This window comes from Lutzomyia longipalpis, chromosome 3, assembly GCF_024334085.1.
Source record: "Lutzomyia longipalpis isolate SR_M1_2022 chromosome 3, ASM2433408v1".
NCBI classification, from domain to species: domain Eukaryota; kingdom Metazoa; phylum Arthropoda; class Insecta; order Diptera; family Psychodidae; genus Lutzomyia; species Lutzomyia longipalpis.
The window spans coordinates 22,176,354-22,202,753 of record NC_074709.1 but is presented as its reverse complement, the minus strand read 5'-3'; the positions used below and the strand labels follow the sequence as shown (position 1 = coordinate 22,202,753).

At 35.7% G+C, this 26,400-nt stretch overlaps 4 protein-coding genes across 36 annotated transcripts in view; 2 read left to right on the top strand and 2 right to left on the bottom strand.

Annotated features, from left to right (window-relative positions):
- Positions 1-343: 343 nt before the first annotated feature.
- LOC129792585 (E3 ubiquitin-protein ligase LRSAM1-like) lies at positions 344-4,276 on the bottom strand. Of its 2 annotated transcripts, XM_055831793.1 has the most exons (4): positions 3,307-3,787; positions 2,997-3,242; positions 1,189-2,853; positions 344-1,126 (listed from the first exon to the last, which is right to left on the bottom strand). In XM_055831793.1, exons 1-4 carry the CDS (start codon positions 3,424-3,426, stop codon positions 1,004-1,006), a joined length of 2,154 nt encoding a protein of 717 aa, XP_055687768.1. In that variant the 5' UTR covers positions 3,427-3,787; the 3' UTR covers positions 344-1,003. The 2 variants fall into 2 exon arrangements, with proteins under 2 accessions (XP_055687768.1, XP_055687767.1); XM_055831792.1 differs by having other exon boundaries at positions 344-2,853; positions 3,307-4,276.
- Positions 4,277-4,369: 93 nt separating this feature from the next.
- Positions 4,370-10,493, top strand: LOC129792649 (gamma-soluble NSF attachment protein-like). 2 transcript variants are annotated; one of them, XM_055831944.1, is made up of 4 exons: positions 4,370-4,553; positions 8,648-8,702; positions 8,774-9,552; positions 9,624-10,493. In XM_055831944.1, exons 1-4 carry the CDS (start codon positions 4,482-4,484, stop codon positions 9,678-9,680), a joined length of 963 nt encoding a protein of 320 aa, XP_055687919.1. In that variant the 5' UTR covers positions 4,370-4,481; the 3' UTR covers positions 9,681-10,493. The 2 variants fall into 2 exon arrangements, with proteins under 2 accessions (XP_055687919.1, XP_055687918.1); XM_055831943.1 differs by having other exon boundaries at positions 4,376-4,553; positions 8,774-10,493.
- Positions 10,494-12,220: 1,727 nt separating this feature from the next.
- On the top strand, positions 12,221-20,986 carry LOC129792627 (uncharacterized). 2 transcript variants are annotated; one of them, XM_055831905.1, is made up of 4 exons: positions 12,221-13,722; positions 16,857-16,992; positions 17,206-17,577; positions 18,816-20,986. In XM_055831905.1, the coding sequence occupies exons 1-4, from the start codon at positions 13,685-13,687 to the stop codon at positions 19,773-19,775; spliced, it is 1,506 nt and encodes a 501-aa protein (XP_055687880.1). In that variant the 5' UTR covers positions 12,221-13,684; the 3' UTR covers positions 19,776-20,986. The 2 variants fall into 2 exon arrangements, with proteins under 2 accessions (XP_055687880.1, XP_055687881.1); XM_055831906.1 differs by having other exon boundaries at positions 12,224-13,131.
- Positions 20,987-21,103: 117 nt separating this feature from the next.
- LOC129792558 (potassium channel subfamily T member 2) overlaps positions 21,104-26,400 on the bottom strand; it is a 65,897-nt gene continuing 60,600 nt past the window's right edge. For 12 of the 30 annotated variants that reach the window (XM_055831705.1, XM_055831713.1, XM_055831702.1 and 9 more), the window contains 3 exons: positions 25,215-25,718; positions 24,300-24,497; positions 21,104-23,887 (listed from right to left, as the gene is read on the bottom strand). In XM_055831705.1, coding sequence (XP_055687680.1) covers positions 23,693-23,887; positions 24,300-24,497; positions 25,215-25,718 — 897 coding nt within the window. In that variant the 3' untranslated portion in view covers positions 21,104-23,692. Of the gene's footprint in view, positions 23,888-24,299; positions 24,498-25,214; positions 25,719-26,400 lie in introns of those variants that run through there. The other 18 variants (XM_055831718.1, XM_055831701.1, XM_055831712.1 and 15 more) reach the window with 4 other exon arrangements.

Below are 26,400 nucleotides of genomic sequence, written 5' to 3'. Positions count from 1 at the left end.
AGCGTTTTTTAAAGTTTGATATTTCTGAAGTTTTTCGTTTTTTTCCAAATTTTTGATTTTTTTAGGAACGTTTTTCTATTGATGTTTATTTTGGTTCTAACATTTAAAAATCATCTTTTAATTTTTTAATCCTATATTGGAGCCTGGAAAATCATCATAGTTCTGGAAAAACTCATTAAATTAAAAATTTCCTAAAAAAAAAAAACCAAATCTCATTACCTACAACATAATGGCAAGAAAAAGCGAAATTATCTTCTTAAATTCTTTTTCATCAAGGGGTTAAGGTCGTGCGTGAAATTATTTGATGAGAAATCTCGTAGAAAATCAAACAATACGCAATCAGTTTATTTGACTCACAGTATTTATTCTCAAACATCTTTTATTTTTTTTTTCATTCGGATGGCACAAGAATGAGAGTATATTATTTATAATGGATACATAAAAACAATGGATAAAATCTCGTGCATAAAACATCCGTGAATTTATAATTGAAATAATATCATTTATTCAACGATTTTTGTATATATATAAATTCCTTCACAAATACCTTTGGAAATGTGTTCATTTGCTATATATTTATATTTAAGAAGTAAAAAGTGAAAAAATTGCCACGACATTTTGCAAAACCATCAATTTATTTATGTAAGGCCCTCCATTGAATTCTTCTTTTTGTCTTAAAAATTTGTTGAAAAATTTGATTTTATTGTGAATGCTTCGAGGAAAATTTATGCGGCTTTGTAAAAGTTCTTAAAAAGAAGTTTATTGAAATTGAATAACGAGTGTTTATATTGAATGTTTTCGTTCAAGTTTCAAGTGGTAAAAAGTTTATTATGTTTGTGGTTTAAAATCTGTTGAATATTTATAATTGGGGAATTTTTGTGATTTTTCAGAGCGGTTTAATGAACTTTGTAAAATTCTGAAGCGCACTTTTCGAAGAAAAGAAAAATTTTGAGACGAGTGTTGGTTTTGTAATTGAATTTACTTACTTTAGGAGGAGAACCTCTCAAGGTTGAATCACGCGAATTCTTTGATCAATTGCGGCTCGGCACATTGGGCAGGTAGCCACACTCTGATGGCACTCCAAGCATACGCAGAGATGGCCACATGGGATGAAAATAATTCCAACCTATAAATTGAGAAAAGAATTATGCTCCATTTTCTTGGCCACCACTGTATTGAATTTCCTACCTTTTCATCCATGCAAATGACGCACTCAGCAGCAGTTTCCTGAAATTCAGATGCAGCAGCACTGGCGGTTGCCTCGGCAGCCTTTTCAGGACTCTCTTCTGGACTCTCTTGTGGTGCGGAGGATTTTCCAAAGCCAGCGTTACTTTCAGGACGTGAAGATGCAATAAAATCGCGAATGGATTTAATAATACCCGCACGATCTTTCTCCTTCTTCACACCAGCTTCAATGAGGTCCTCCTCAGTAATATCCTCAATGGCTTTACCCTTACTCTGCCACAGCCGCGACAGGAACGGTAGGCAATGAACAACCCCATTTACGAGGAAATTGTACCCAAGAAGGGGATCGACGGATTGGAATTCCAACTCCTCAGGTTGAGCATCAAGGAGACGTTGGTAGTGAAGTAACCAGAAGTCTTGACGATCATTCCGTGTATTCTCCATGTAGGCTAGCGTATCCAGAAGTTGCTGCCTTCGTTGTTCCTGCTGCCCCAGCAAATCCACGAGAATTAGTGTGAGGTTGAGACGTTTCTCAGCAAGATCCTGAATCTGCTCCTCTGTGGCCATCTTCTTCTTTTCCATCTCAAAATTACTCATTGCCGCAAGTTGTCCTTCAACAATGCGCATTTGTTCCACAAGTCCCCAACTACGTGCGTCATTCTTCGAGATGAGCGTAGCCACGGCAGCCTTCTGGAGTTCCTCATCGCGATTGATTTCCGTCACAATTTCCCGCCTGTCATTGCTGTGATTTCGGAATATTTGCTCGAGCGTGTCGTTCGTTTCGCACTCTTTGGCCAATACATCGCGCGATGCTTCATCCCGCTTCTCCTGGTAGCTGGTAACACGGTTAACTTCATTTGCCAGTAAGTCTGTCATTGCAGCCAAAATCTCCTGCTTCCTCAGGTCACTCTGGTGTATTTTGAGCTGTTCAAGCAGCCTTTCCTGTTCAATGCGTTCCTGCTCGAGTAGAATGGGATCTGGAGCACTACGCAGCGAGATGAGTTTATCCAGAACACCACTCCATCGTTCTTCTTCGCGTAAAATATCCGTAATTAGACGATTTCGATCAACTTCCTTCTCCTGCTGTAGCTGTGCTACCTTCTGATCGGATTCTGTTTGCTCCTTCAAGAGTTCCTTGAGGAGTTCTTCACGCTTCCTTTGCTGCTCCATGTGCAATTTAGCTTCAATTTCCTGATTCCGCTCAAGAGCTTCCCTTTCGAGCTGCATAAATCTCTCAACACGCTGCTTCTCTTCCATTTCATTTCCCCTCCATCCTGCCCCACGTTCAGCAGCTAAGAATTCCTCCGTAGCAGCAATTGCTTCCTCCACTGGACCATCAGGGGCAGTAAAGTCTCCTTCGGGTGGTAATCCCGTGGCGAGGAACTGTAGAATGGCTAAAGTTCCTCGAATAGTCACCTCTTGGGGTGGATTCTCCACAACTTTGTCATCGAGAATCAAATCTACGAGACTTTCGCACGTTGCAAGTTGCGGAGATATTATTTTGAGCTGGGGATTACCACTCACATTGAGAATCCTGAGCTGGAGCATACAAGACACTTGTTCAATTGATTGAAGGCAATTCTCCGACACGTCCAGAAGTTCGAGCTTCCTCAGACGATTGAGGATGGGAGGTAGAGTGGTCAATTGGTTCTGTGACACTACAAGTTCCTGTCGAGAAAAAAAAAGGGATTTTCATGAAGTTTTCAGGGGACTGTGAATTATGAAAGCAATTTTCAAGCAATTGAGCTTAATTTGTGAAGCCGGAAATTGACTTCCTTTTGCACCAAGTGAAAAATAAAACATTCTCTCACCCTGAGATTTTCCAACTTGTAGATTTCATCGGGCAGTTTCCTGAATCTATTGGACCTTAAATCGAGGGTTGTGAGCAAAGAGAGATCCCCAAGGGAGCCACCACTGCAGACAAGTGACGTGAGCTTATTCTCACTCAGCAGAAGTTGCTCCTTCCGGAGAACTTTGCACAGGACAAATACACCCGGAGGAATCTCCTTTAGATTGCACTGAGTGATGTCAAAGACGGATTCCGGGGTTTCTCGAGCCTGAAATGAGTAAATTTGTGTCAGCAGGTGCGAAGCGCATGATTTGGGAGGAGGTTTTTCTTACCAAACACAGTTTCTTCTCAATTCGCGCTTTGTAGTTAATTTGGTCAGTTTGATTGGCAGCACGAAACATTGTGTCCGGCGGTGAAGAATCACTCTCATGACTAGATATTCGACAACCCATAAACTGAACGGAGGTGTGGATGCACTAAATATTCTCGGGGGAAACTAGAACTCAAACTTCAGGGAGTTAAAATCCGGACGTTTTTTCCTCAAGTCATGCAACAACACCAATAAAACCTTTTCACATTAACATTCTGCACATAACACAGACGTACAACTATTTTATCTCATTGGATCATTGCTTATCAGAAGATACTCAGCTTATTGATAGCATTTTGCGGAATATAAATTGCACCTATTCGTGGATTTTAATTTCTGACCAAAAAAGTAATCAAAACAACCCGACTGGACCACCATCCCTTACTGATCTATATAATAATTAAAAAAATTCGTGTCTGTCGCGATGAAACTTGGTACAGAGACTCCTGATACCAGGCGGATTTTACCAACGACATTCATTTCCCCCCCAGAGCCCCCCTTCGTAGCGCCCCCATATAAAATTCATGCTTTTTTGACTACTTTTTGAAATTGGCGCGGTAAAAATTTAGTTCCAAAAGCCACCACTACTATTTTTTGGTACATTTTGTATAAGAGAAAACGAGACAGTGCACGTCACTGATACTGTCTCCCTCCCACATTCAGTTTTTCGCAGTTTTCTCGCGTTTTCCGCCGAATTTCCCAGCGAAAGTGCGTTTTTTGTGACCAGGAAGCGACGCCGCGTCGATTGGCGTCCCCTGTTCAAAACTCTCAAAATCCGCGCCAGAAAAGTCGTGCAAATTCCCCAAAAAAATCCGGCGAGTTGCGCCACCAAATTTTTACTGAACGTACTTTGGGCCCCCCTGAGCTACCCGTCAACTTTTGGCGCCCCAAAAAGGAGTTTTCCCGGAAAAATTAATTTTTTAAAATTACTCAAAATGCCAGAGTGAGAGAAAAGTATTTTTCTCATGCCATCTCGTTGATGATTCACATCGTATTTTGATCATAATTTTGGGGCAACCTGATGACGAACTCGCATGCAAGTTTTCAATGCAGAGTGTCAAAAATCTCAAAGAAAATTTCTTGTCAGGGGCGGAAAAGAAGTGAAAAACCTTGGTGAAAAGTTGTGTAATTCCGGCAATGGCGTCTCAGCGAAAGATTGATGAGGCCAATGAGCACATCAGGCAAGCGGAGAAGAGCCTGAAAACCGGGGTAAGTGTGTGGAAATGCTGGGAAATGTGGGCGAATTGTTGAGCCATTGATTACGTTCAAGTTCATTATGTGATGTCACAATCATTGTCATCAATGGACATGAAGTGTAAAGAATCCTGATGTTTTTATTTTTTCACGAGATGAAAAAGCTCATTTTTGGGGCGCCAAACCTTGCTGAGGGAGCTTAGGGGGCCCCGGGGAGTTTCAGTAAAAATTTTGGGACGAAATTCACTGGATTTTTTTTGGATTATTGGAAAATTGGAGTACTACGTCGATACATTTTTGGCGGCGATGTTTAACCTTTGGAATGCGGAGGCCTTGGTAGTTACGTAGAATGCGAAGGTGGGGTCGTTGAACGACCCCAAAAAGAAGGCCAATTTTCTCCCAAACTATACAACCTGGAATTATCGGGTTAGTGCCTATAGATTCCTTATATAGTCCTCTTGCACCCTGCACCACAAATTCGCCGCCCTAAAATACTTAGAAGGAGATATTAGGGAAAAACATTTTTCAATCATTTTTCACAATTTCTTTTTGAGAAATTTGCCAAGAAACTGCAATTTTTTTTCACTCTTCCCCACATTCCCCTAACTTCCCGCAAAGTGATAAATGGCAATATTTCTCGAATATTCTTTATTGTTTTGCACATTTACATGCTTCTAATTATGTTTTATGTTGTTTATGCTCTAAAAAATTTTCCGCAGCATGACCGTTACACCAATTTTTGAATTCCCTTCTTCTACATTTTTCTTAATAACTTTTCTTGTGGTGGTCGGATTGAGCTGAAATTTTTACACAACCTCCTCAGATAACCAAGGAACTTATTTCCAAAAGATGGGAATGGTATCTTTTATATTTATGGAGATATAACACGAAATATAGCGCTGGGGTCGTTCAACGACCCCGCTCCGCATTCCAAGGGTTAATGTCAATTTTCTTCGCTTTGGAGCAATTTCCCGGCTTTTCTTGGCCGCAGGTGGCTTCTTTGGGGCGTCCTGCACCTGTTCAGGGGGAATTTTAGGGTTTTCGAGTGGTTTTTCGGGGACTTGATTTTGGGGGGAAAGCCGCCGGCTGTTTTCGTTTTTGTTTTTTTACACAACTTTTTTCCGCGGAATTGATTTTTGCGAACTTTTGGAATTTTTAATGCCAATCGACACGGCGGCGCTTCCTGGCTACAAAAAAGACAATTTTACATGAAAATTCAGCGGAAAACGCGTGAAAATTGCGAAAAACTGCATGTGCGAGGGAGACGGATAGCGGTGAAATACATCAGTCTCTTTTTCTCCTCAATCAACAGTGCCAAAAATAGCCAGTGGTAGCTTTTGGAACTATAAAGGACACCGCAGCCGAGACACTGGAAAAATACCCCCGTTAGATTTCGCTCAAAATCACAGTAAATCTTCTTTAAGGCATTAGAAAGAAAGGCCAGGTGGTCCCAGCCCGGGGCAGTTACCGGTTTGGCCGCTAGAGGTCATGGAAGGTCATATTTTTATACCAGGAGCGTGATTTCCATATTTTTCAAAATACTATATTTTTAATACTATTCGTCCGATTATCTTGATTTTTTAGTATGTTATAGAGGACATTTAGATCTTTCCAACGATAGGTCGATGACCGCTCTAGGTGTTGTAGAACCGGAGATATAGACTTCTGAAGTTACCACTTATTTTAATTTTCAAGTTTCTTTTCTTCAAGTAGGTTTTGTGCCAGATATCGGTCTGAAATCTGTTGGAAACTGCTAAAAAGTCGATTTTGATTATTCAAAATGGCCGCCATTTTGTAATAAAGGTTTATCGACCTGAAAAACTAGGAATAAGGCCCTCCAAAGACTACCCGTACATAGATCTGTGGATAGAAACATATCTGATTTCATGTTCTACTGATGATTAGTAGTACTACTGCTTTAAGCGCTAGCCGTGATGCAACCTCCCCGCCGCACCTGAGAAGAGCGCGATCCCAACGCTGCCTCTCTCAGGCCAATCTCGTAGGCGCCAGGCAGTTATAAGCGCCGTGCCATAGAGATCCCTTTCGGCTCACGGCGAGTCGCGGAAAGACCCCATCACGCCATCTACTGTCTTATAGAGAGCGCGTGTATTTGAATTAGAAAGGAAATAAATAAGTGAATTGTGAAGTAAAAGACCTGTCGTGTTCTCATTAGGGTTGCTAAAGCGCCCCTCTCCACTCCTGGGCCATACCTACAAAAGTCCTTCGACAACATTAGCAGTAGTAGTGTAGGAATTGTTTCTGAGATCAGATTTCATCAGTAATATGTTCTTGTGTCATGATTAGAAGAAGATTCTAGTATAGGAACTGCAGTAGCCGTCTTAGGATTACATACTGAACGGTTTCACTGATCTGAAAAATACGTAGTCAAGTATTGAACATCAATTTTTTATAATGCGTTAGCTGTAATACTTCATTCCATCATTACTGACAATTCAGTACTGACATCTTGATATTATACAAATGGTAGATTTTTAAGAAGTCATCTAACATTTCTAAGTCACTATCTTGCAAAGCCAAAGACTTAAATCTTATTTGTCCATTTAAAACTATGGTTTAGACACTTAACTGAACTGTCCACTGGACTGGACTGGATGGTGTGGATAAGAACGCCAAGCTAATATAGGTGTCGAACTGTCAAACGGTAGCACGCGGCCAGGATTATTCAGGCTAAGACTGCAGATCAGCTGTAGCCCCAGTTAAGTATCCAAACAAACTGGTGCTACAGTGGATCTGCAGACACCGTTCGATATATTGGTTTGGCGTTCTGATCCAGTTGAAGTGGTTCGACAATCTAAATCTAGAATATATGGTACTCTGAAATCGGAATCGTGACGCCAAGTTTCTATATTACTTGGCCATCTTCCAGTCGTATTTTGTTAAAACCCAACCTTAAGGCATAAATAGTCTGCTGAAATGCAACTTGCCAACCTATAGTCAAACCCTCTGTACTGCCACAGTAGTTAAAAAGGTGTTGTGGCATATCATAGTTTTAAATGGACAAATAAGATTTAAGTCTTTGGCTTTGCAAGATAGTGACTTAGAAATGTTAGATGACTTCTTAAAAATCTACCATTTGTATAATATCAAGATGTCAGTACTGAATTGTCAGTAATGATGGAATGAAGTATTACAGCTAACGCATTATAAAAAATTAATACTTGACTACGTATTTTTCAGATCAGTGAAACCGTTCAGTATGTAATCCTAAGACGGCTACTGCAGTTCCTATACTAGAATCTTCTTCTAATCATGACACAAGAACATATTACTGATGAAATCTGATCTCAGAAACAATTCCTACACTACAAATCAGTAGAACATGCAATCAGATTTGTCTCTATTCGCAGATCTATGTACGGCTAGTCTTTGGAGTGTCTTATTCCTAGTTTTTCAGGTCGATAAACCTTTATTACAAAATGGCGGCCATTTTGAATAATCAAAATCGACTTTTTAGCAGTTTCCAACAGATTTCAGACCGATATCTGGCACAAAACCTACTTGAAGAAAAGAAACTTGAAAATTAAAATAAGTGGTAACTTCAGAAGTCTATATCTCCGGTTCTACAACACCTAGAGCGGTCATCAACCTATCGTTGGAAAGGTCTCAATGTCCTCTATAACATACTAAAAAATCATGACAATCGGACGAATAGTATTAAAAATATAGTACTTTGAAAAATGTGAAAATCGCCCTCCTAATAGAAAAAATGTGACCTTCCATGACCTCTAGCGGCCAAACCGGTAACTGCCCCGGGCTGGGACCACCTGGCCTTTCTTTCTAATGCCTTAAAGAAGATTTACTGTGATTTTGAGCGAAATCTAACGGGGGTATTTTTCCAGTGTCTCGGCTGCGGTGTCCTTTATGGCGCCAAATTCAATAAATAGACGAAAAAGCATGAAATTTATATGGGGGCGCTACTAAGGGGGGCTCTGGGGGGAAAATTAATATCATTAATAGCAATCGCCTTTATTAAAAAACCACTTTGTCAAAATTTCATCGCGATCGGCCAAACGGTATAGGAATGCATAGCAGATAAATATTATATTATTTATTGATTTTTTCTGTAATTTTTCTTCCCAATTTCTTAGTTACTCAAATGGAAGCCTGATTATGACGTAGCTGCGGATGAGTACAACAAAGCAGGTGAGAAAAGACATTTTTTACGCCAGGAGATTGTTCACCTTGAAAATTTTTCTTGATGGGAATTTTTGCAGGAGTTGCATTCCGCATTGCCAAGGAGTACGAGAAAAGCGTGGAGTGCTTCTTGAAGTGTGCTGAAAATTACAAATTAAACCGTTCGTGGTTCCATGCAGCTAAGGCCATGGAGGCTGCTGTGCAACCCATGAAGGAGATGGGACTCCTCAAGAAGGTTCCAGAATTCATTGAGCAAGCAGCGGTACTGTATCAGCAGCATGGCTCCCCGGAGGCTGCCATTGCTACACTGGAGAAATGCTCAAAATTCATGGAGAACACCCATCCGGATTTGGCGATTTTGCTGTTGAACAAGGCCGTGGATATTGTGATGATTGAGGATTCCTCGCGCCAGGGAATTGAGTACCTGAACCGCTTAGCGCGTCTAATGGTGAAGCATCAATTCTACGACGATGCCACGGATGCCATACGACGTGAAATTATCCTGAATCAGAAGGAAGAATCATTCCAGGCCATTGGGCGACTTGCGGTTGTTCTGGTGCTGGTGCAGCTGGCACGGGCAGACTATGTGGCTGCGGAGAAGGCGTTCAAGGAATGGGGCAACTACTGTGAACCATCGGAAATTCAGACACTCGAAATGCTCCTTCAGGGCTTTGACGATGAAGATCCGGACTTGGCACGTCGAGCTCTCAGTTCCCCATTCATTCGTCACATGGATGTTGAATTTTCCATCATGGCGAGGGATCTGCCATTGCCCAGTGGACTCTCCACCGCTCCGAAAGCCAGCGTCATTGAGAATGCCGTGGCATCATACAAATCACCAAATGCTCCTCCTGGAGAGGTGAGTGTGCTGATGAGCTTTCCAGTTGTTAAGAAAACTTTAACATTATTTTTTTTTCTTCCATTGCACAGGAGAGTGGTAGGAGCTTTCCAAGTGAGGATGACATTGAAGAAGGTGGATTGTGTTAGTGGTGTTCCTCCGATGAGTTCCCAACTATACAAAATTTCTCTCTGTATCTCTCAACGAATCCTCCTGATCTCGCCGCGCATAGTCCACTGCGAAAATCTTCCTGGCAAGCTTTCACTGAAATCTCCTCACCTGTCATTCAACATGGTATGCATTTTGATCTTTTAAATCTCTAATCCTTAAATTATTTGGAAAAGATTTAAACGAACGTGGAGACTGCTTTTGGGATGATCATTCCTTCGGAGCGTGTTTTGTTTGATTTTTTCTCTCTTCATTATCGAAGATGAATGGCCTGAGTTTTTTATTTTACTATTTTAAACCTATATTATTGTAAATTTTAGTAAAAAATATAAAATTTACTTTATTTTGTGATAGAGAAAACAATTTATAATTAATTTTAATTAATAAAGAAAATTCTTGTTTTCCCGTGAAAAAAGGGATGAAAACAGCAACAGTTCACATTGTCCACAGTGTAAATAAAGAAAGTAGAAGTTGAATGATAAAAAAAAACAAAGAGAATTACAAAAAAACAAAGATTTAAAAAATAGAATAATATATATTTTCGCTTAAAGTGAATATTTTATTGATGATGAAATTATTCCAATTTAAATAAGACATATTCAAACGTTGATGCTAAACAAATGAAAAAAAAAAGATATGAAGTATTCACACCTCAAAGTGTCAGTGTGTAACGTTGTAATCTAATTATGAAATCTTAATAAAAAAGAACAAAACTGCTGAAAAATTTATCTAGTCACTTTGACAAAGTGAAGAATGTTATCAGCGAGAGAAATAAAGAATTTCCGTTGTCAATACGCCCGCATTGTGTTTGCCTTTGGACGATTAAATTTGTTCTTATACACAGTTTAGTTTAATTGTTCGCCAATTTGGTGCTTAATTTGCGGGATGGGCTTTTCATTGTGATTGGGTATATATACGTGTCACGCGGCAAGTAATCTTATTCGTGTATCAAGTTTATTTCAGGGCAAGGACGGAAATTGCTCATTTTGGATTAGAAACTTTTATCGAAATATGGTTCTTTTCGCTTTTTTTCTTGGGTTGAAGTTGTGTCAACATTTTTTTCCTCGCAAATTTCGGCTTTTGGATTTTCAAGTGAATCAATTATTTTAATTTGAAATAATATTTCTAGAACTAAAGAAAAAAAATTAAGAGATTTTAAACTGTTCAAAGAAAGTAAAATTTCTGTTTTTCAGATCTACAACGATTTAGGCATAGCAGATTTAAATGATTTTTTATTTCTAAAATTATTTACATAGGTAATAATTTTAAAAATTTTATTTCATAAGGAAAGAGTAGCCAAATGTTAAAAAATAAGATTATTAACTGAACATTCAAATGGTATTAAATATAAGAACATTTAGTTTTTCCACTTTCATTGAACGATAATTGGTTTTAGGGGTCCGAATAGGGCCACTCTTCCCTAGCTGTATAACAAATATTCTAAAAATTATTTCTACAAATGTACCTTAATTTGGAAAAATAAAAACAGAAATTTCTAATACGGAAAGGTAGATAATGTAGAGGTATAGTCTTAAATGTTTACTGGCAAAATTCTACTTAGAACAATGAAAAACTTGTTAGAAAATACCATGTTTTATAAGTATTTTCTTCCTGATAATTAGGCTTATTTTCTGTGGGAAATGCGCTTTTCCAGTTTTTTTTTTAATTTCAAAACCACTTGCGTGACAAACTCCACCTCTTATTCCCTTGGCGCCCTGAAATTTCCTGATTTGCTCAGAGAGCTGCGTGTATACGAGCGGGACACCCAGAGTATTCTGAACGAGGTATATTGCCAAGAGGGTTTAAAGAATATTATATTTCGATTCAAAACAAATTAGCAAAGCGCCCTTATTTTAATTCAATATATAGGGAAATATGAGCCAATTTGGATCTCCAAAAGTCTTCAAATATTTCTTTTTATTTAATCAAAATATTTTAGGAAATCTCGAATGGTGTATAAAATTTTTAGAAAATTTGTTTTCTAGCTTTTCCTGGATAATTTCCTTCTTTTAAAGGACGAGACTTAGATGTCAATTTAGAATGGAATTGAATTAAGTTTAGATGCTTTCTCTTCTTTCAAATTGAACGTTTTTCTTTAAAAACTAACTCGGTCTATGATAGATTTTTTTACGAAGATAGATTAAGAACTCTTTGAAAACTTTTTTTTTAAATATCGAATAGAAGATTTTAAAAGTAAAGCCGATAAAAAATATCTATTCATAGACTTCTAGTGAAAGAAAACTAATTTATTTCCTGTTAAATTCTAAAAGAAAAACAAAATAATAAAAAAAAAATTAGTCGATAAAATTTTATTTTTCACTTCCATGAAAATTTCCTAAAATAAAATATGAAGACAGAAATTTATTTCTTCGTCGTACATACTCATTCTGATAAGAAATCAATCAATTACATTGCGTATAGTCAAGTTGTATTTTATTTTATTTATTGATGTGATAGAAAACAGATATCAGTGGAGGTTACGACCTTAAACTTGATATGCGGGTTTTGGGATCGGTGTGGTGATTGTTTACACATTTGGTCTAGAAATGTTTCTAATAATAGCACGTCGAGAGATCATCTCTTTGGGCGCAGGATGGGAATTCAGGTGAATGGAGCAGAAGAGGCGCATTTTGAGGGTGCCTCCGAGGGGTTTACTTGGCACACACACACAACGCAAGAAAAAGGGGGATGATGGCATGTGTGGAGTAAAATCAATACTTCCGAGCCGGTCATTTGAGGTGCGCACTTCCCCTCATTCTGTGCAACCCTCCTAGCTTAGTAGCTCCATAGTAAAGAGCTCACGTGAATTCCTACAGGAGCTGTAGAGTGCATTACATTGAGAGCTGGTACGCGAGTGTAATTTTTCTGTGTGATTCTGTTGCCATCCCAGGGTGTTTTTTGGAAGTATTTCTCAACAACAGAGATCGTGACCCACTTCAGTGGTGATTTTCTCTATAACAATAAAGTTGACAATCTTAACATTCAGTGTGATAAGGTATATCTATATATGTAGTAGCTTTTCCGTTGCGTGGGCACCATCTGGAAGCACTTGAAACGAGAATTGCACGAATCGCAGCGCCGGGATATGCGAAAAAGACTGCTGTGGTGCCCATACAAAATTAATAGTGTCGACACGAAAGTCAGTCAGTAGTACTCCGGACACCAAATCAATCGTTTCGCTTTTTGTGGCTACACGCGCGCGGTTTCTTTCCCTTGCTCGTGGTGAATGCAAAGGAAAATTGTGTGTGATAGTATTTCTCTCATATATAGCATTTTCCAACCACCCCCGCCCTGTGTGCCAATCGATTGAAGATTGTGACGAGAGGAGGCTGTCATCGGGATTCCCCTTCCGCTGTGCTCCCAACAATTTTCCACAGAGGAAAATTTTCCACCACCAAAGAACGCGAGTACAACACAAATCAACGGTTTGAGGTGCAAATTTCCTTCATAAGACTTGCATTTTGCACTCTTGTGCTAATAAATCAATAGTTGAGTGTGCCTGAAGAGAGAAAGATCTCTGTGAAGTTCCGCCTGAGAATAAAATTTCTGCTGACTAACACAATCCCATCAGGAGATTTATGGAGAAGATGTTGTTGAAGAATTTTTTTTCTTTCTGATACTACAATCAACCTGCTAAAGTGCCCATTTCCCAGAGAGACTTTCTTATCACACTTTTTTTGTTAAAAAAAATTCACACCAAAAGAGCTGCTAACAAGACTCAAAATTGCAAGTGTGTGCTAGGTCTCTATATCGTGTGTTGTATACCAACTTAGGCTGGAAAAGGAAAGAAAAAAAAAGTAAAATAAAACGAGTGTTAAGAAGCCCCAAAGATAAGAGTGGCTGCGGTGTTGAATCAAGATTGGGATATATCCACAATAATTTCTTGAGGTTTTCTCAGTTTTCTCCTCTTCTATCTTGAGCTTACTGTGGCAAATTGTCGCTTAAATTTAGCTTTTATAAAGAAAAGGGGAAAATAAACGTGAAAATGGAAGTGTGCTGCTTGAAGATGGCATCCAGGTGCAGGTAATTTTGCTGAGGAAGAGATTTATTAACCCGCAAAGTGCACATGATGAAAATACAATTAATCTCTGTTTTTAGCTGCTGAATTGCTCATTTGTATTCATTTTCATCATTTTCATCTTCAATGTTTTATCCCTTCATGCCCCTTTCTTCATGTGAAAATTTACGCCCATTTCGCACATATAGGGGGGTCTATTCTTGGGTGAAATTCATCCGCAATTTCACACTTATTTGGCTTCAATTCACTCTCGAAATCCTTTGAAATTAAATACCTAAATTTTATATTGAGGTACATTTTGCTTTTTATGGGATTTATCTACTGTGGTGGAGCCAAAAAACTCATGAAATGTGTTGCGAAAAAAATTATTCAACATGCGTTTACTATCACATTCACACACACATATAAATGGATGAATCGTGATAAAGTTTCCTAGGGGGAGTTAAGGGGCGTATCAGTAATCGAATATAAGTTCAAACTTTATTCTTTTTTGTGATCATTTATTTGATCTGTTTATCAGTCGTTATGACGTTTATTGAATTCATCATTTAGAATTGTAGGAAATATTAGATAATAGATCTAATTCAATCAAAGGATTTTAGTCTCTGATAATTATTGAGATAATTCTGAAAGGATCAGAAATAAAAAGGACTAGAAAAAGAAATTTTCCCATTTTTTCTGGATCCGTTTGCGAAAAGCCGGAAAAGGATTTGCCTGAAAATTCAAAAATGTTTTTTGTCTCTCTAAAGTTCTAAAACCTGAGATCGTTTAAAAAACATTTAAATGGATTTAACAACGAATTATTTTGGCAAATCTTTGTCGATTTTTCCCAGCCGATCTCCAAGATTAACCGTGTTCTCATTGTTTCCTCTAATAAGTTGCTTTTCCTCTGTTTTTCATAAAATATTAAATACATTAAATTAGTTTTTAAAATAATACTTGTTACGTTTTGGAGTTTTTTTTTAACAACGATGATACACTTAAAAATTAAAAATTTAATTTCATTAGAAGAAAATCAAAATCTAACTCATGAAAATGATTTTTTTTTCATTAGTATTGTTTTAAGATTTTACATAATCCAAAAAACATATTAAATTGCTTTTTTCTTTCTAAATTTAATTTAAATTAAATAAAAATTTAATCGATTTTACTGCAAAAATATTCTTTAAGAAAATCAATCAATAAATCTTCACAAAAGTTAACTTATTTGCCCCTTGCTCGGGGTGTTCTCTCGTACACGGTGGTTAATATATGTGAATGAAACAGCACCCAGAAAGACTGCAATGTTTGCATAATTTATTTCAGAATGAAGAAAAACACAAGTTTCCTTTGTATTCATCGTACTCATTTTAATTCAAACACTTATTTATCTATTGCTTCGTCATTTTCATGCAAATATTGCTACAAAATTTTACAAAAAACATTTTTTTGTCTCTTTAGTAGATTATCTTATGTATTAGCCCCTTCATGGAATAATTTTATGAGCATGTTTATCACGTTTACAGTAGTTTAGTGGCTTGTAATACCTACCTGTATCTATATATTTTTCATTATGATAGGTACTTCAAGCAATATCGTTGACGTCACATATGATGTCATAAATCTAATCATCTTCAATCTCATGCGTGTATTTTAATATCTCTGTAGTCACTTTGTCTTAATTAGTTTTATGCGATCACTCACTTTCCTCGAGCGACACATTTTCCACTCAAAGCATTTTTTCCTTGTCATATATAGGTAGTTTCGCAAAAGTTTGTGTGAAATTTTAACGACACACATTCATAAGTGGATTTTCATGCTTTGACCTATCGCGCGCTGAATTTATGCGACCTAAACAGGCAGAAGAAGAATGGAAGTTGTTGGCTGGAAAAGGAAGTGCGTTTTTGATATTCTAGACGCAGAGTATTCTCATGGGCGCCAAAAGAAAATAAATTGACTGGGTGATTAAAACAACGAAGAATTCGCTGGAATCATCTTAAAGAAGCAATGAATGGGATTTTAATTAGTGCGAAAATTGTAACGATCAATTGACATGATCGTTTGGAGGCGGATAGAGTTGCAAGAGTTCGTTTCTTGAATTAATATTGACTTTAAATCATTTTATTGCCTTGTAGTACAATTTTTTATTGCTATTTAGTCATCCAGTTTATTTCTTTAATTATTTGTCACACTTTTATGGGAAATTGAAATCTCAAAAAATATTTTTTTGATTATACATTGTGAGTTAGTATTTTGGATGTTTTTAAATCTCATGAATTCTTAGCAAGAAGTTCATAAAATTCTCCTTCAACAGAATCATTTTAATTTTTGTTAAAAAAAGAAACTTCTTATGCTATTTTTATGGACACGGAGTCAATAATTTAAAACTAAAAAGAAATTGTTTCAATAATTAATACATTGTACTGTAAGATCTCAAATTGCTAATCCCTACGACGAAAAAAATAGGCAAAAGGGGTAATTGAGGCTAATAAGGTCAAATGGTTTGAGATAAGCTTAGAATATAATATTTCCCAACGACATAGAGGAAAATGGCCCAAGGAAAAATTATATGGTTGGTGTTTTCCTAAAAGGATAATCTGTATTCTTAATTCTTTGCCTGACTTTCTTAGCTCCGTTCCCTCCTAATGTATAATTAGCATCCCACAAAATTAAATAATCGATTTCAAGAATTTCCTGAAGAGTCTCCTTGATGTTAAATTGTACAGTTGGTAGGACGAAACGGACGAAGCTAATTAGAAAAAAATAAATCTTAAAGTCCACCTTAAGGTCTTTCACATCACTCTTGATCAAACAATTTTAAAGGCTAAATTTTTAACTACATATTAAAAAGTTCTAAATAACCCTGTCTGTTCTTCTAATCTATTGCCTACTTGTCAGCATAAAATGAAAAAGGAAATTTTCTCAAGGAAGCTTTATTAGAAAATTAAAAAGAAAACTACTTAAGGGAGATTTTAAAGTTAAAAGAAAGAAATTCTCAAATGACAGGACAATCTAATGGAAGCATGGACTATATTCTTCCGGCAACAAAAGCATGATTTATGTTCAAGTACAACGATTTTGTTGTAAAACGCATGCATTTGTTCTCTTTGCATATTGACAAAAAATTATTTTAAAAAAGCAATAAAATTATTTAATTCAGACCCGCCCGATCAGCTCTAATGGATGGAGTTCGATTGCCGCCTGTGGGATCATCCCAGCATGATTGTGGTTCACTGTCGCGCGTGGTGATGGTACGGAAGCGTGATCAGCGGCTGATCAACCACAAAGGACAAGGTGTAAGTATCTCCTCTCGCGTGGCGCATTTGGCATGTAGACTTTCACACATGGAGCGGCATTTGGAATCGATTTCCACCCAAAGTGTTGCTTTCGTGACTCAAGGTCAACAATTTCACCCACGACGCACCCAAAACAAATCACCCACGTGCTCCCACCAACAGAAAATGATTTCCTGATGTTCCACTTTTTTCATCAATGTATTTTCTACACAGGAAAATCAATGTGAGATCGTCACTTTTGAAACAATTCAAACGTACAAAGGACATAAGCCAGACAGGACAATCGTATTGAAGGAAACATGCGACATTGGGGATCTCACGGAATCCATGAGGAATTCCCTGAGCTCCATGAAAATCTGCACAAGCACACCACAAACGCCAGTTGCGCCAAATTCATTGGAACCACCTGCTATCACGAATGGCATTTCGGGCAATTCCACGCCAAAATCTTCACGGCAGAATAGTCCAAATCCGGGTACTAAGTCCCCAAACAGTCGTACCATGAATCTCAGCTTACGCCACAAGACACCATCGCCAACAAATAGACGGCGCACCGGGGTGGCCCCAATCTTCAGTGACTTTGAGGTAAAAGGAGTTTAAAGTTTTATGAATGAGAAGGATGAGAAGATTCATTTTAAATTCCAATGAAACTTTCTGTGAGTAGTCGAAGAATGGAAAGTTGGATTTTCTTTGCTTTCTTTAACAACATTTAGAATTTATTTAAATTCTTCTTTAGATTTTAAAGGAATAGAAAATAGAGAAAGGGAAACTGAAAGAAGCTAATTAATTGGAATTCTTATAAAAAGCTACAATAAAGAATTTTTTTAGAGAAACTTAAAAGAATCCAAAATAATAATGAATCGACCAGGAAATCGACGCAATCATGCTAAAAGTCATAATTCTAGAGCTCTTTCTTTCAATCTTGAGTAGGAAAAATTATTTATTTTATTTATTTATTTCATGAAAGGGATGTTATCATCCCTGAAGATTCCCCTAAGTAGGAAAAAAAATTGCACATTGGTTTAACCCAGATTTCTCTATTAAAATTTTCTTTATTGACTTTGAGCGTTAAAAAATGCAAAATAAAAGATTTTAGACTTTAGAAGTTTTTTAAAGAAAATTTTTGTGTTAAATTGCTAGAATTTTGGTCGAAAATTAAGTATTCTAGATAATTTTGAAAAATTAAACTACAAGAGAATTTCCAAAAATTCATGAGCATGTTTGGATTAAGCTTTTAGAGCTTTTAGAAAAAAAGCAAAATAAATTTTCTCTGAACAGAAAAAGTAACGTAAAGCTATTATCGGATTATTTTTCACAAAGTTGTGTTCTAAGTTGTGTGAGGAGTGTTTTAATTAATTAAGTAACGAATATAATTCATTCATTCATTCAAATCAATCAAATATATTTCGCTACTTCTGCGCCTGAATAAATTATTTAACATTTTCTCTTGAATATAAAGTATTTAAATAAATACACAAAGATGAAAATATCTACTAGAACTTATTGCAAATAATGTTTCCTAAAATCTTTCCAAAAGTGTGTTTTATGCGATTGAGAGGAGTTTTCCAAATAAACCCCTTTGGCAATTTAGAAGCAATAGCGCGAGCAATTTATTGCGTGCAGCTGAAGAAAGTTTCCCACGCGTTTTTGCCATTAGAATAATTTGAATTTATCTTTCCCAATCACGCAAATGCTACAATAGGGAAGTTTCCTGGGGTTATTTTGAGATGTGTGGTGGATGCCTATGTGGAAGTTTTCAATTTAGCCTTTTTATTTTTTTTTTGGTGTAAATTAAAACATTCTTTGGGCGTTTTTTTCCTCAGGTGGATTGCCTGAAGGCACACAATGACTTCCGGGCTAGGCACTGTGTCCCTCCGTTGAGGCTGAATAAGAAGCTGTGTCGGCATGCTGAGGAATGGGCCAAGATTATCGCGGCCAGAGGAACTCCAGTTCACAGAAATAATTCCCCATATGGTGAGAATATTTTCTGTGCATGGTCATCCGGCGGGGGAGGTGTGACTGTGTCTGGTCGTGATCCTGTTGAGAATTGGTATGCTGAAGTGGCAAATCACACCTTTCACCGGGAACCTGCAACACTCAAAACGGGTCACTTTACTCAAGTTGTTTGGCTCGATAGTCGTGACTTGGGCGTAGGTCAGGCACGCAATCGCTCAGGGCAGGTCTTTGTGGTGGCAAATTACGATCCACCGGGAAATTTTATTGGGAGCTTCACGGAAAATGTTCCCCCTGTTGGGGGCTTTCGGCGAATTGTTGAGATTGAGAGCGAGAAAACCTCTCCAACTGTTCACTTTGCCGAAGCCGTGGATTTGCGGGAGTTTGCCGATGCTATTCTGTTGCATCACAATGAATTCCGCCGGAAGCATGGAGTGCAGGATCTAACAATTTGCCCCGAAGTTACACTCGTGGCACAGGAATGGGCTGAAACTCTCGCAGCTCAGGATAGATTTGCACATCGTCCCAATTCCTCATATGGCGAAAATATCTACTGCCTATGGACGTCTGAGAGCAATGCCCGTGCAAAGCCGCGAGATGTTTGCCGATCATGGTATGAAGAAGGCAAAGGATACACATACGGTGTAGAACCCCGTGGAACACTACGTGCTGGACACTTTACTCAACTCATCTGGCGCTCCTCTCGATACCTGGGGGTCGGCATGGCTAGGACGGAAAAGGGGAAGGTTATAGTTGTATGCAACTACCATCCACGAGGGAATATCGGTGGGCACTTCATTGCAAATGTACTCCGTCCCAAGAATACATGATTCTAAAAGCTTTTACTTTTTGTCACCTGACGCAAGTTTTTTCGCTTTTCATGCAATTCAAGTCCCAAAGATTTTAATAAAAAAAATTACGTGGGTCTAATCAGGAGAAAAGATGAAAAAATTAAGAAAAAAAATAAGCGCACATAGAAGTGCGTCTTTGTATTTTTAGCACATTTTTTCGCGCCAAATTTCACACCAAATAACAGAGAATTTATTAAAAAAAAAACAAATAATTAATATAATTTTACAAAATAAGTAGTGAAATTCCAAAGAGCTTTACACCTTTTAAGTATTTTGTTCTCAATTGATTCTTGAACAATATATGAATATATTATTTCTTTATGAAATATCTGTGCCAAATTGCTTTTGAAACTTTAGCGAGTTTTGCTCATTGAATGAAAAAAAAAAAAGCTTCAAATATATTAATCTTTTGAACCGGAAGAATAATTAATAAAATAGTATAAAGTAGAAAATCAAAAATAAAATTTAAGTTTTGAATTGTTATTATTAATTTTTATCATAACTAACTTTATTCTGATGGGATAAATCTTAGAAAAAAAAATTTTTCAAAGATCTAGACCATCTAGACGGTTTTTTTTTAAATCTGCTTAACTTTAAATCTAATCAATTTTATTTATAATAACAGATTTTTATAAAAAAAATAATTTTCGTGTGTTCATTCAATGAGTGATTTTACTTCGATTTAAATAAATAAAAGTTCATTTATATTTAAAAAGAAAATACGCACATTTTCGTTAATATTGCACTTATTTTTCAAATTTATACTAATTTAAATTTTATATGAATAAGGAAAAATTAGAAAATTTAATAAAAAAAGAAAAATGGGAATTTCACAAGTAATAAACCAAAAAAAACATAATAAAAATATTTATATATAAATAAATAAATAAATAAATAAATATAATAATGCATAAGCTTGTTATGAAAACAATGATTGAACTCAGAGGACTGAAAATTTTGGACTGACCGTAGTTAGATATTTTGTAAATGAGTGCTAAGTGTTGGGAGGCAAGATGGGCGCAATGGGATAAAATATAGTCGCATTTTTTCTTGTTAATAATTATAATATATTTATCTAATATTAAGAAGATTAACATAACTTTTAACTTTAGCTCATTACAGTTTATAATTCCTTCTCCTTCATTTCCAACTTCTATATAATGAAATAATAAAGAATATTTAGTAAATAATATTTTTTCTTTTGTATTTACATCGCATTCTTGCTCTTTTCAATTAATTTTTGTTTTATTGATTATGCAGTTATCATTTTCTTATTTTTTTTTCATCTAATTTACTAAAATGAAGAATTTTTAATTTTTGTTTTAAATATTTTCTTTTCTCTCTGATTTTGGTTTTCTGTGAGACATTGACTTTTCATTTTCATTATGTATTAATATTTAGTTGCTTTTCTTTCTCAACAATGTCGCATCTAAGGCCTTTTTACATATTATAAAGGTTATTAAAAAAGAAATTTTGCAAAAAAGAATTTATTTGGTGAAAAAAGTGTGTGCTTTTCGAAATTTTGTGTTTTCACATTGTGATAGTTTAATGTGCTTCTTTTTTTTAATATAATATCCATATCCAGCCACTATATGGTGATATATAGTCAAACGTTTTAGGTGAATTTTGGACAAAATTTTTTGAGCATTATCGCAAAAATAGCGCGTGAAATTGTGAAATAATAACGTAGCACCGTCTTCAGTAAATCACATGAATAATACTATAAGATCTTATGCAATAAAATGCTTTTTCTTTAAAGAACTGTATTTGATCGAATTGGGAATATTGAATTGTTAAAAAACAAAATATATTGGAAAATTATTTTTTTCATAACTTCATCGTTATGATGAGATATGTAAAAAATTCACAAAGTTTCATTCAATTTTTTTTTTAATTAAATATCAACCCTTTAAAAAAAGACAAAAAAAAAGTTTAAAAAAAGACATTTTTATTGGTCCTTAAGAGCTTTAAGGAGTTTATCCGCTTCCCATAGTGAAAATCTAATATTCTAAGAAACAATTAGAACGTGCATAGTCTTTCAAGGAATCAAAATAGAATAATAATTCTTTGAACAGATTTCCCATTTTAACTAGGATTACTAGGAAACATCGGATTAAGGATTTTCCCAAAAATGTATAAAATGACGTTACTTTTTAGACCCTTTTAATTCATGAGCATAAAAATTTTAAAGAGACAAAAAACAAAATTGTGAAGTCATTTTTTACCTCTTTGTGTAATTCTTTACGGTTGAAAATAGAAATACTTTTGTGGAGAATTTAAATTTTTTTTTTATCCTATAATAAGAGATTACAATATGTTCGATTGTTTCATCAAAAGAGAGGATTTTTCATTCATGAACGGATAAACTCCTTTAAGAATATTAATTGAAGATTGAAAATTAAAATAAGCCCAATTGCAAAGCTCTAATAAAGAAAAAGCTCTTTTTTTTGTAAATTGCTATATAGTATTATTCAATAAATCTTTCATATAACTTTGGTACCCAAACAGAGAGTCTGTATTGCATTTCATTCTCAATCCTATCTAAAATATAGTTTCTATAGGAGATTTAGCAGTAAGTTTACATAAAATTTAATTTTATATTTACTTTGATACATAAAAGTTTCCTTCATTTTTGCTACTTTAACAAATTTTAATGAAGCTGCTAAATTAAGATTTTCTTTTTGGGATAACGTCTTAATTTAGTAATAATTATATTCCTTACATCATTCTTTTGATAAAATTCCCCTATGCTGTATTAGAATTCTATTATTTTCCAAAAACCACCTAGTTATCGTTCCATTATGTTATCAATTTTTTTTCTGTGTCCCAATTTGTAAGTTAGTAAAGCGTTCACAGTATACCAAAGCGTTACCGACTTTTATTTCAATGGTCAGTCGATGATCTTTTTTTATGTTCTCTTTAACTAATTGTTTTTTTTTACGATAAAATATTCATTTAATATACATAATTTATATGAATTTATTTACCTTGTCTTTTTATACATTTTCTTTTGGTATGATCCACGTTATGATTACGAATAAATTACACAATTAATTGGTACGCCAGGCAATCTAAATGTGTATTATGTATCTTTATTTGCTAACTATTTTGGTATTAATATGTTGTGACTTTGAAACGAGAGTAACCTAATTCCTACATATATATTTTTTTGATAAAGAGATTTCCTCGCTATACCAAAAATAATTAATAAAAAATAGGCAGCCAAAGTGTGTTTTTTTCTTTACAATATTTACATTACATTATGTATTTCTATCTTCTCTATCGCGTCTCATTCTCACTTTCTTTTATCTTTAAATTTCTATGTAAGATTATGAGATTCTCTACTCTAACTTGCTTTTCTTTTAAAACTTTTTTTTAGGATATGAAAAAACATGTTTTCTCTGTGTGATAACTCTTTTTTATATTTTTTTATTTTTGTTTCAAAACCCAGAGTTTGTTGAATAAATAGGAAATTGTAACGTTTTTTATACACTCTGATTCATCAACTTTATTCACAGATTTTTTGTATCAATTTCTTTTTTCATCTACATCGCTACAAATTGTTCCCAAAACACATTTCTAAACTCTAATATTCATTGAATATTAGTTTCATTCGACTTGATAATTTTTTTTAGTAATGACTCTACTTTTAAGATTTTCTTTTTTACCTTAATTTGCATTAATCTGCTGATTTCTGTTTCTTCACTGAAATCTTCACTGGTTAAAGATACTTACAAAATTTGTGGAATACACGCGAGGGGGTATGTACCCCTTTTGGGATATCGCCGTCGGTCTACGCTGGATACCACCGTTTAGATCCATTTGTTCTTCTGTACGGCTGAGCGCAGCCGACGGCCCCACATTATGTTATAACTATGCGTGGGGTTTAGTGAAGGTCATACAATCGTCCCTTGTAGATGCTGCGGACTAGCTGATGCAGACTCAGATTGTGGTACAGACAATGGGCTGGGTGTTGTATCGCCTAGAGTATTAATGCCTAGAGCTGAACCACCCAAACCCGATGGGTTGACACCACCACCACTCATGCACGGAACCCCAAGTACCGGCAATGGTTCTTCCGGTGGTGTTACCTATATAGAACGAAAAAAAAAGAATATTTGAGTAGTTTTGGTGCATCAGATGTGTTTTGAGATGATATATACAATAGATAGGGGAGAGCGGGGTAAAAAAAGTCACTTAAGGGTTTGAAATTATCTTTCTTTCTTCTTCTTAACGTTTTTACTTCTGTGTTAACTAGAAAATATGATATTTTGAGCTTTTTTTCCAAACCCTTAAGTGACTCTTTTTGCCCCACTCTCCCTTACGTGTTATAATTTTGACAAATTTCTTTTATATATAAATCCCCAAAATTTTAGCTCTCATATACAATTTTTTTTAAATAAGTTATTAGGGGATAATTGAAAATAAAATTGAGATTGCTCCAAATATGTTGTTTGTAAGGTGCGAAGTGTATTTGAGAAAAAGACGAAACACAACACTTGCCTTTATACTAACCTCAAGCCCTATGCTTCCGTTGAGGGCAATTTTGATGGGATTGCTGTGGTTTGTGGCTTGCATGAGTGTTGTAAAGTGGCTGATACCAATCTCTTCCAGGGAGGATTTTCTCCTGCCCTGAATACCAACATTTGGTAATCCTTGGCGCAGAGAACTGGAGCGTCTCAGTAGAATATCATTGTCAATCTGCGCAGATAATTTTGAGAGAATGAAGATGCGACAGAGAGAAAATGGAAAACAAGCAGGGAAGTTAGCCATAAACAATTACATTATAACTACGACTAAATTCAATTTATGGGTAAGATAATAATAATAATAGGAAAGAAAGCCTAATTGATTTTGAAGGAGATACTCCTAAAGAGAATCTCAAGCGCTCTAATGCTACTCTAGGAAACTTTGCAGCTAGAGCCAATATTTTTATTTCCTCTGACTGATTTAATTAATCAACAAATATTTTTTTAGGGAGTCAAGAAAAGAATTTTGCAAGCGTCCGTTAAGCAATACTGAGAAGCAATGTATTAAATACTCTGAAAGCTCTTTTTTTTAACTATAGGTTAACTATATTTATAACAAGATATTTACTAAAAATTTTCAAAAAATAGGGAAATTTATATTAATGTCTTTTCTTTAACAAAAAAGGTTTTTTTTTTTAAATTAATTTACAGCTAGATACCAATTTTAGGAAACAAATCAACCAAAAAATGATCGCTTTTGGATAAAAAATTGCTTAAAAGTTGCCAAAAAGTTATGCAAAAGAATTTACGAAGATATGGTAAGAATATATTAATAATAGTAAATGATTTTTTGAGCTTTTTCTTATGTTGCAACGCAGTGAATTGGTCACACTGCCACAGGTGGATACAAAGGAGGTCAAGAGTGAAAGTGAGGCATCAGAGAACAAACCCTAAGCGAATTGCTGCGTCCACGCTGCTGTCCAACGACTGTGGGGCTGTCAGGTAATGAAAGTGAATTGGATTTGGTTGTTACTAAAGGCGGAGCACGTGGTGAAGCATACCCGGACATTGACTGCACACCGCCCAAGGTATTGAGCCCGATCCCTGAGCCACGGCGTGAACCACTCGCCGCAACAGCTGCCGCCGCAGCGGCCAGATTGGAGCAAAAGGAAATGTTTGATTTGCGTCGTGAGTTGTGGCGTTCGAAGGTTTTCTGCGCCGAGAAGGGTGACGGTCTCACCAGGTACACAATATCACCCTCTTCGAGTTTAAGGTCACAGCTTGGATTTATGATGACGTAGGACAAGTGGTTGCGCTTCTCGCTGACATCATCATAGTCAGCACCCGGAAGATTTAGGGACTCCATTCGACTTCGTACGAGATTTGCAATTTCTGCTCGTTCTATCTGCTGAGCATGATTATCACGCGCCTCATCGGCCAAATTTATCGAATACTGCAAATACAATAAACATGAAGAATAAATAATTAATTAATTAAAAAAATATTCTTTGTAAAAATGGAGGGAAGATTCCCTTTGCAAATTTTCTGTATAAAAAAAATTAAAGCTTAACTATGACACATTGATATTTTAACACAGGTATACTAATATAAGAAGACAAGAACACAATTTTATTACTTAATAAGAGACTGTGCTCTATGAGGAAGTCACAAATTTCTTAATCTTATATAGAGAGAGTCTACAAGAAAAGAGTGAAGACAGGAGTCATTCATTTTAGTAATGATTATAATGCATTGTTAGAACTGGCAATTAAGGCATTTAAAAGTAAATCAACTCTTAATGTAAAACTCATCCTCTAAGAATAAAAAAGATTATATTAACGAAATAAATAGATATTTTCTACTGGATTCTATTGTATTACAGAAAAATTATTAATGAATTTGCATTCACCAGTTCCTTAACTACTTACCTAAGTATGAAATCTCTAAGGACAATTTTTTTTTTTAGCTAAAAGGTGTTCTCGAGATTAACTTCAATACAAAGAATACATTGAATATTTCTTTTTAAGGTCTTTTTGCTTTTCTTGATAATTTTGCCAATTACTTCTTGAACACCTCTTCATTTTATAGGGGAGAATGACCCAAATGTAATCTATCAAAGCTGAATTTTCTTTGTT

Coding starts and splice junctions, on each gene's coding strand:
- LOC129792627 (XM_055831905.1), top strand. CDS start 13,685: ATGGAAGTGTGCTGCTTGAAGATGGCATCCAGGTGCAG. Junction 13,723..16,856: donor AAGATGGCATCCAGGTGCAG/GTAATTTTGCTG, acceptor TATTTAATTCAG/ACCCGCCCGATCAGCTCTAA. Junction 16,993..17,205: donor TCAACCACAAAGGACAAGGT/GTAAGTATCTCC, acceptor TTTTCTACACAG/GAAAATCAATGTGAGATCGT.
- LOC129792585 (XM_055831792.1), bottom strand. CDS start 3,426: ATGGGTTGTCGAATATCTAGTCATGAGAGTGATTCTTCACCGCCGGAC. Junction 3,243..3,306: donor TTGAGAAGAAACTGTGTTTG/GTAAGAAAAACC, acceptor TACTCATTTCAG/GCTCGAGAAACCCCGGAATC. Junction 2,854..2,996: donor ACAAGTTGGAAAATCTCAGG/GTGAGAGAATGT, acceptor TTTTCTCGACAG/GAACTTGTAGTGTCACAGAA.
- LOC129792649 (XM_055831943.1), top strand. CDS start 4,482: ATGGCGTCTCAGCGAAAGATTGATGAGGCCAATGAGCACATCAGGCAA. Junction 4,554..8,647: donor AGAAGAGCCTGAAAACCGGG/GTAAGTGTGTGG, acceptor CCAATTTCTTAG/TTACTCAAATGGAAGCCTGA. Junction 8,703..8,773: donor GGATGAGTACAACAAAGCAG/GTGAGAAAAGAC, acceptor GAATTTTTGCAG/GAGTTGCATTCCGCATTGCC.